Source organism: Astyanax mexicanus, chromosome 14 (genome assembly GCF_023375975.1).
Source record: "Astyanax mexicanus isolate ESR-SI-001 chromosome 14, AstMex3_surface, whole genome shotgun sequence".
NCBI classification, from domain to species: domain Eukaryota; kingdom Metazoa; phylum Chordata; class Actinopteri; order Characiformes; family Acestrorhamphidae; genus Astyanax; species Astyanax mexicanus.
In genome coordinates this window covers 24,130,979-24,140,539 of record NC_064421.1, presented here as the reverse complement: position 1 = coordinate 24,140,539, position 9,561 = coordinate 24,130,979, and the positions used below count along the sequence as shown (strand labels likewise).

The window sequence follows — 9,561 nt, the reverse complement described above, 5'->3', positions numbered from 1 at the left end:
GCCTTCCCTAGTTCTGTACATGCTCAACAGGGTGTGTGCATACACACACACACACACACACACGCAAACACGAGCAGGGCAGAATTAGCATATTTACTGTTTGCTTTTTTTTCTTCTCAAACAAAGTCGTGCCAAACTCCCTGATAGAGAAATGACAAAGTCTACCAGAGAACTGTAGGATGCATTGCTCAATCCAGCTGAGCAGAGATAGACATAGACATAGAGAACACACTGGCAGCTTTGTGTTGAGGTATTATTACTGTACATAATTAGCTGAGTGTGTTCTCAGCATCTGTCTGCTTTCCATTGTGCAGGTGATGGAAAAGCGGCCCACACCATGTTCTGAAGTCGTTTTTGCATTGCGAGGTTTGCCTACATAAAGAAACACACACACACACACACACACACCTCCACCCTTCACCTTCAGAGTAAACCCACATCCTGCAGCACTTTTGTAATGCGCGCAACGCCGCAGTGAGGCTTCTACATACACTTAGCATGCACCTCATAAACAGGAAGCAGCTCTTTGTTTCATATCACGCATGAGGCATGTGCTCCAAGAGAGAGAGTACATAGTCCGGAAAGCGTGGTGGTTGATAGCTAACTCTTCCACTGCCGCCGCTCACCTGAGAGAGAAAGGCACACGGTGCCACGTATTAAAGTCCTGTACAGAAGTCTTATTTAGTCTTGAGGATACTGGCTTATGCATATATTACTTTTGCATTCATAGATGATAAATAAGTCTACATAGCTAGAGATGCAAACTAGTAGGTCTAAGCTGAAGTGCAACCGGTCTATCTGTCTGTATCTATCTGTGTGTGCATCTGTGTGGTTTGGCCTGAAGTTATGCACTTATATAATATATTATACAAAGTTTCTTGATAAAACAAAACCTCCAAACAAATGATCCATTACTGTTATATTGAAATTTGATTTGGTGTTTTTAATAGCCAGGGCTCAGGAGGGTTTTCCCCCTTCCTACAGAAAATAAACCTTGTGTAAATAAACTACCCCATTTGACCCAATTGCTTAATTATATATACATCTTAGTCTCTTATATGTATCCATTCATTACTCAGGTAGAAGTATACATCTCTGGAAAATATTAAGAAAAAACTTCAGTTTCAGAACCAGTTTCTCTGATTTTGCTATTTATAGGTATAAGTAAAATTAACACTGTTGTTTTATTTTATAAACTACGGACAACATTTCTCCCAAATTCCAAATGCAAATATTTTCATTTAGAGCATTTATTTGCAGAAAAAAAAAAACAGCTGAAACAACAAAAAAGTTGCAGATATTTGGAGGAATAACCCTGTTTTTTTTCATGCATCTTGACATGTTCTCCTCCACCAGTCTTACACACTGCTTTTGGATAACATCAAGGAAACTCATCATTTTTAAGTGACCTTTTATTTTTTTCCTGAGCTGTAGATCCTACAGTTTAAAATACTTTTGTAGAGATTTTAGTATCAACTCAAGCTTTTTACTCAAGTAAAGGTGTAAAAGTACTAGTTCCAAAACTCCCTAAAAGTATAAAAGTAAAAGTAATGTAAGGGGAAAAATAGTCCTATAGTGCACCAACCCCCTTCCCAAACAAAAAAAATCACTATAATGTTATATTAAAAACATCAGTGTTGAATTTTTTTGGGTTGCTCTAGGCTCCCTGTTTCAGCTGCATAAATACCCATTGAAAATGAATGCACTGATCTGTATAAACCAATAGAATGTCAGAATGGTATATGTTTAAACTTCTCTACATCCAACCATAAGCATATTTACTCTATCTGGATGTAGAGATTTATCAGGAGTAACAAGGCTGCTTTTAAAATGTAGGGACCTTTTAAAAAGTTTTTTGTACTTCTTTACTTGACACCTGTGTATCTAGTTTATCTAGATATTCAGTTATATAGAAATGACATCAGCTGTGTAATATGTTGTGGGTGTGTATAAAGCAATACAGAGTTACACTCTAACTTTAATGATATTTAATATTAACAACTCATAGCTGGCTATACTTATATATAATGAGGAAATTCAGATCAGACAATTATTTAGTAGCCCTCAGAATTTCAGGATATAGGTCCTATATGTCTATCTCCAGGTTCCTATATCTACAGTATATCTTCATTATAACATGAACTACACAAATCAGTAGGGTCATTCATTTTGGGTGTGTAAAATGTAATAATATTGTGTTATCCTGTGTTAAATGGTTGACGGAGTTACAAAAGTTTTTAATTAAAACCTGCCCACATTTTAAGTTCAATACATCTTGGATAAGATGGTTGAGAGCATACACAATTTGGCATGTTCTGCAGTAGCCTTCAGAATTTCAGTTAGGACCTTTGGGAGTTCTGACACACTGATTCTCAGTACAGGGCAGTTCTGGAACTCTGTATGGAATTCTGATGAATCAATCAGCTGTTCAGGGGAATCCAGGGACATTTCCCACCAATTCCCCCTCTATGTAATTAGCCACACTCAGTTGAAGTTTGATCTTGGTCCGGTCAATACCCTACCACCAATCCTCTCCCAACTACCAATGATAAAGCTTCTCCTAGCAACTCCCTCTTCCATCTCCACCACACACACACACATTGATGTTTTATGCTGTACGCTGAATTTTTCCCACTTTTTTGGTATTTTTGTTGCCTAATCATTATAAAAAATAAAAATAACATAATGGTCATATTGAGGTCAGCTCTGACAGCAGCTGTTTGTTGCCAGAAGCACTTTCTTCTGCACACTCACTACCATTAGTGTTATTCACACTGTGCTTTTAATCACATTTAATAGTCAGGCAACCATCCTCTCAGACTCGCTCATTCAACTGACCACACACTCAAACCACATAACAAAAACACAATACTTGAGGCATTTTTGAAAAATATGGGGTTTATTGGTTTTAACTGCAATCAGTCATAACAAAGCAATCAATTTTATATAAACTCACATAGAAATTACTGTAGTGAACAGCACAAGCTGTTTAAAAATACATTCAACAGTTTAGGCTAGATACTTTCTTTGTGTCTATCCTGTTAACCAAATCTTCTCAATCTTCAATTCAAATCAATTGAGGAAGCAGGGAAGAACTACTCCAACATATTTTAGCATCTTCTGCATCATTGTTCAAGGCAGGGAGCAAAAGCTCAATGGAATGTATAAAAAGAGGCACTTTTTTTTACATTTGGGCTGGAAGAAGTGTTGCAATAAACCAATTAGAAACAAACAAAACTAATAAAATAAGGACATCCATTCTTCAACCCGTTTGGTCACAGTTATTGCCTGCAATTCATCTAATTTACACATGTAACAGGAAGAACTGCTTTTAACACTGAAGTTTTGTAACCTGCATTGATATCACATCACTAACATCTCAATGAACACAAAGGCAACAAGAGAATGCACTTCAGGTGGTTCTCAAAATGGAAGCAGAAGCTTCAAGGCCATTAAAGTCCAACTGGAATCAAACTCAACTTCCGTCTCTAGTAACAACATTCTGATAAAATTGTGTCTGTCCCCTTGCGACATTCTGACACCAATCTATCTAGTGCTCACAGTATATACACAGTTCAGTACTATAAACTGGTGCTGTATTTTTCCGCTACCATCTCCGTTACAAAGGGGTAAAAACAAAAAATGCTACATGCGAGGACTAAACCTGCCTCAGCTTAAACAATAAAAAAGGGGTGCAACAACTGAAGATTGACTAAAGAAACAAAAGATGAATGTACTGATGTCAAGCTTTCTAGTGAGTCCAAATGTCTATAAATCGAGAAAACATTAGGCCTAATGGTTTTGCAGTCCAATATTTGGGAAAAAAAAGAATGAAAATCTACAATAAATAATCAAAACGCAGAGGATTTTTGTTTTTGCTTTAAATTAAGTTTCATTTTTTCAAAGTGTAGTTGCAAACAAGTAATTGTAGTACAATATATTAAACTGTGAAAAAAGAAAGTTGACAAGTCTTCACAATCTTAAGATTAATACAGAAGATCATAATTTAACATAAATGAAAATATATTCTATCGTTTCATTATCAAGATAAATACAAACAAAATTAACAAAAAAAATGCATATGATCACCAATAAATATGTTTGATAAGTTAAATAAGCAGTGACAAGCAAAACCTTCTGTCTCGAAAGTTTTCTTTTCCAAACAACAACAACAACAATAATAATATAACCATAATAAACAATGACAATAAGTCAAACGAAAGAGGTGGAAGGATGTGATGAAATTACAAAGCGCTCTTCTGAGCAGATTCTATGGAAAAGCTAATTAGCTTGGAGATCTAAAGTGAAGTTTCAGGAAGTTCAGCTGCACCTTGGGAATGCTGGAATTCCCCTCTGCTGACTGGAAGGTGGGGGAGAAAGTCAGTCTTTAAAGGTTTAAAACAACCGGTTAGGCATTCCCTTCCCAACAAACACCAAGTGACCAGCCACAATGGGGAAAACTGGGGTGGGGGCAGCAGACGTTGTTCATTATTGAGTGGCGACACCCAATCTCAGGGTTTTGTCCTAGTTTTGTGAAGAAGCCAGAGCTGGTTGCACATGATAAAAACAGAACATGCCGAATTTATTCTAGAACTCCCATTTTCAACCTCATGAGAAGTCCTTCTTGCAGACTGACATCGTCTGCCATCTACCAGGAGGGCGGAAGAATGCTCAAAGTGAGAGCTACTATAGCAGACTGCAAGAAACTAATGTGAAGTAAAAAGAAAAAGAAGAGACAGTAGTCCTTTCACCTCAACACTTTACTTGATAAACCCCAGGCACTTTTAGTTCCTTTTTTTTTTCTTTTTGTTGGTCTGCATTAGACAGCTGTGAATGATCTAAGTGTGACTCTAGCAAAACCATTCAGCTAGTTAGGAGAGTGTCCTTGAGTTGAGTGGTGCATGGGGAAAAGGGTCCTCAGCGCAGATCTATCCCCTAGACATGCCACCTGTGGCTCTGCTATGCACTACTGAAGCAGTAGTAGTACCTGGCACAACAGTCTCTTACCTTTCACCAATCCACTTCCTGCTCTAGTTGTTTTGGCACAGTCACACATGTCATGGCAGGGCATCTATGAGATTAGGCCAAGCCAGGGCAGCAAACAGGCTTATGGGCCAAAGGGTAGTTTTTGCTTTTTGTGGTTAAATGAAAATTCAAAAGTTCCCTTAATTCACTGCATCTTTTTTTGTTTTTCTGTGTTTTTAAAGCCTAAGTGATACAACGAGGGAAGTCTACTGCCTCTAGAAGGCTAAACAGTAGGCAGGAGGTAGAAGGACAAACTTGCCCCTCATGCTCTTGAACTACTACTACTGTGTGCAATGGAGGAATCTGGCACTGGACACCTTAGTCATCAGAGATGGAAAGCCTGCTGAAGATGGGCAGCCGGCGAGTGGTGTCGAGGACTGGCGATTCGGAGCCACTCAAGCTGCTGCCCGAGCTGCTCTGGTAACCCTCCTGGTCAGAGAGGGAGTCCGGCTGGCTGGACGGAGACTCGAAGAGATGAGGAGACTCCGACATGGGCCTGAAGTAGTAAGGAGTTGTAGATGGAGAGGGTGGCGCCTGGGCAGTGGGATCAGATGAAGGGCAGCTTCCCAAACTAGGGCCGAAGAGATTAGCCAGCTCCTGGCTGGAGTATGTGAGGGGATATCTGCTGGGCCACTCAGGCAGCTCATCCGGAGAGAACATGGGGGGTGGTGTGACAGAGGTGGGGCTGTCTCTCAGACCTCCAGAGCTGGGGAACCCAGCAAAACTGTAGCTGTGCTGCAAACGTGGTCTCTCCATCTTGTTGGAGGAGGAGAGAGGGGACGGGGTAGGAGGAGGCCCACGACGTTCTTCGGCGTTGTGGATGAAGTGGCAGCGAGGGCCGTAGGGGCAGAAGCCGATGGTGTGGAAGGTTCGGCAGAGCTCTGTCTTGTACTTGGGGTGACGGCTAAGGCTACGCAGCTCGTGGATGCCATGGGCAAACTGGCACTTGTCGCCATACTTGCAGGCACCATTCTCCTCAAAGGGCCTGCACAGCTCAGTTTTGTAGCGGCTGGAGTTGACTTGGCTGCCACCGGGGCCCACGGGGCCTGTACACTTCTGCAGCAGGCGGTCCCCTGTCTCGGAGAAGGAGCGATCTCTGAGGCGGTTTTCTTTGTTGCTACCGTTGCTACCCATCCCTGTGCCCAGCAGGGCTGGGTCTGCCTTGCTGCTGTTCAGGAACTGGTTCTGGTTGAGCTTGCTGCTGGGCAAAGTGACCGAGTGCCGTCGTTGGTAAACCCCGCCAACGGAGGGTGTCCCCACGGCCTTCCTGTCCAGCAGGCTCCCAGTGGGGCTCGAGATTTGCAGATTTGCTCCAGTGCAGGGCATAGACATGGTGTGTGGAGCGCTGAGTATGTTATTATTATAGTTCAGCATTTTGTTGTTCTGAAAAGTAAACAGAAACATTGAAAGGTTGATGAGAACACAGTTGACCTCAGGCTAATCATTGCCACATGCAAATCTGAACAAACGCTTGTACTGAAGCATTAGGTAAGGCATAAACAACATAGTAAATCAGACTCAGATATGAATCTTTCCTGCATACAACTTTCGGCTGGCTTTATTTCAAACCAATGAGGAAATACAGGCCTATAGAACAGCTGGTTTGGCAAGTTGCCCACCAGAGGAATGCATGGCTGCTTGAGTATGAGGTGGCAGGGTGATGAATGAGAACAACAGACTGCTGGGGCAAGACAGATACAATACAGATTGTGTGTTGCCCCAGTAAAGTTCAATATCAACTTATTCATATCATAGCCATATATCCAACTCAGAGGGCAAAGTCTTTCTACTTTTTTTCTAATGTCGTAAATAAAACTCTGCTCTTTATCAGTTATACTTACAGAAATAAATACATTAAGTGTTGTTCAAAACAACAACAACAGAATTAATAAACTTTGACTTAAGGCAAAAACATGCTATTAAAGTATTATCCAGGCTTAACGAACAATGTCTGCTGCCCAGCCAACAGTCCACTTTGATAGCTACAAAACCAGACATACAAAACTGTTGGGAGTGGAATTTAGAAAAACTTCTCTTTAAGGAGTTTAGGGGTTAAATAGTCTGTCTAGGCATGGATGTGGAATTAACTACTGACTCTTTGCCAGCTAAAGCTAGCTAGCGAACCAATAACCTGTAAAACATTAAGTTAAGGACCTTACTAGCCAGGTCTTACTAAAAACATTAGCTAGAGAGGGACCAGAAAAGTGATTTCCAAGTGCAGAAAGTAACTTTAAACTCGTGCCTTGATTAAGTCCTATTTTCTCGACGCTTCAAGACATTTCTGCCTACTAAAATGTTTAGGGTAAGTTAAGATACATTAATTCGAAGTCCTATTTTAGATGTAGTTAAAATGTAATTTAAGACAGTGTTTATAGTTAGTTAACGTTAGCTATGTGAGCTAGCTAGCGTTAGCCAGTGTTCTGTCTGTCTGTGACACAGTGTCAAAACGTGCTAGGTTAGCCAACTACCACAGTGTGTAACATATACGTTATATTTAGATAAAGCTGCCTAATTAACGTTAACTAGGGAAGTTATCTTGCTAGTTAGCTTACAAGGTTTTTAGTACCATATTAGCTAGATAACTACAACGTGTAGCAAGATAATTAGGTTAACAGGTAACAGTTAACTTAAATCACTAAATCACTATATAATGGTAACGTTAAATATAAATTAACCTAACTAGCTAACTTAGTTGGTTAGCTAACTTAATGTAAATTTAGATTATTTTGTCTTTTTTGTTGTTTTACATCAAGCAAATGATAACAGTAAGTTAAGATTGTAGCTATAAACTCATTTCAAGAAGACGGATTCAAACGTATCCTAAAAACACACATAAAAACGTTTTTAGCGTCTTTTACATTAAAAAAATTGGGTCAGCGCATGCGCAATGCTGGAAAGCAGCACATATCAGTGGGTAGCACCACTCGGCAGAACACCGGTAACTTATTTTTAAACGCCTTTAAAACAACTTTTCAACTGTCGATTTTAAAATGTCGCGAGCGAACACGTGAACTTAACGAGCCCGGGCAGCGCGAGCGAGACTGAGCTGGTGCAGCTGGGCCCAACAAATCTCGGTCTGCACGCAGCTGCCCAGCTCCAGCTCAGGCTAAAAAACGCCCATTAAACTACCTGTTAACACCGCGCAAACTCCCCAACCACATCAACAACCGAGCTCAGACGTAGTTAAATAGCAGAAAATGTACTTTCACCCCCATTTTTGCTCCTAGATCGCGCCTGCATGGCGCCAAAACAGCCCAGCGCTTTGCTTAGCTAGTTAACCAGCGTTTACATTCCTCCGCAGCAACTTCACTACAGCTAATGTTAACTGTGCTACAGCTAGCGCGCGCGCTCCCCAGCTCACTCCACCACAGCGAAAACAAAACTTTTCCGTACCTTGTTGTTGTTAATGACTTCGCTGAAGTCGAAAAGAGGCGGCACTACAGCCGTGGTCATCTTCGCAGAGAGGAAAATAACAAAGAAAGGCGCGAAAGTACTACGTTTCGGCGATGCAGTACAAAACGGGTTCTTGTCTCGTGAACTTTTTTTTTTTCCTTTTTTTTGTGCCCTCACAGAGAACCCCCTCTACCCTGCCTGCGCGCCGTGCATTTCCCTTATAAAAGCGCGCAGGAGGAGCTACGGGGGCGTCGAGGGCTTTAGGGCGTTTCTTTCTGCCTTTTTTTCTTGTGAATCAAGTTTTTCCTCCCTCCCTCTTTTAACTCAGAGCTCGCAGCGCGCAGGGATTCAATCAGAGGAGCCCGAGAGCATGCATGCAACAGCTTGAAGAAGAAAAGTGTGAGGAGCAAGTGCTGCTCTGAGACTTGCTCTGAAAGTCTGAGAGAGTTCATATACACGCAACATGCAACAGCCTTCTAAATAATCACTAGCTAGTAAGGTTAATAAATCCAGACAAATAACGTTATACAGACCTTTTTATTTTGTGAAAGCTAGAAAGTTTTTTATTCAAATTAAACTCAAAATATACTCACATACACATATTTAACATAGGTCTATATAACACTACTAAACAATGTGTTAAAACATTGCTACCAATATAATACAAAATGTGTTAAATTCTGTTGTTTCAAAGCATCTATCTGGATAAAAGTGAATCAGAACACACTTTCCAGAAAATTATTTAAAGAACTGATTAATACGAATAGAATTGAATTTATGTTTAATTTTATGCTTTGTTGTTGCTTTTGAAAAATACAAACTGAATAAGATAAATCCTAAAATCCTTGAACTGCCTTCTTGCAAACAAAACACATATTTAGTAATTACAGCATGAACACAAGAGGGATGAAACCATGATATTGTGGTGTACTAAAAATGGTAATGCTTCAAATGTGGATGTGATTTCTACCAGAATTTCTTTTCTGTTTACATCCTCTCTTGTTTGCAATATTTACAGTTTGCTTACATCATATTTCTACTCTTGGATCGAACTATTATATTTATATTTATCTGAATATATATTTTCACTTCTTAACCTATACATTCCCTGTAATGCCTCAGCGATAATGTCCATTATGTAGT

At 40.2% G+C, this 9,561-nt stretch overlaps 1 protein-coding gene across 1 annotated transcript; it reads right to left on the bottom strand.

The window, feature by feature from the left end:
* Window positions 1-2,880: 2,880 nt before the first annotated feature.
* zfp36l1a (zinc finger protein 36, C3H type-like 1a) lies at window positions 2,881-8,635 on the bottom strand. Its single transcript, XM_007252558.4, has 2 exons — window positions 8,419-8,635; window positions 2,881-6,408 (listed from the first exon to the last, which is right to left on the bottom strand). The coding sequence occupies exons 1-2, from the start codon at window positions 8,476-8,478 to the stop codon at window positions 5,344-5,346; spliced, it is 1,125 nt and encodes a 374-aa protein (XP_007252620.3). The 5' UTR covers window positions 8,479-8,635; the 3' UTR covers window positions 2,881-5,343.
* Window positions 8,636-9,561: the final 926 nt, after the last annotated feature.

Coding starts and splice junctions, on each gene's coding strand:
- zfp36l1a (XM_007252558.4), bottom strand. CDS start 8,478: ATGACCACGGCTGTAGTGCCGCCTCTTTTCGACTTCAGCGAAGTCATT. Junction 6,409..8,418: donor AAGTCATTAACAACAACAAG/GTACGGAAAAGT, acceptor TTTACTTTTCAG/AACAACAAAATGCTGAACTA.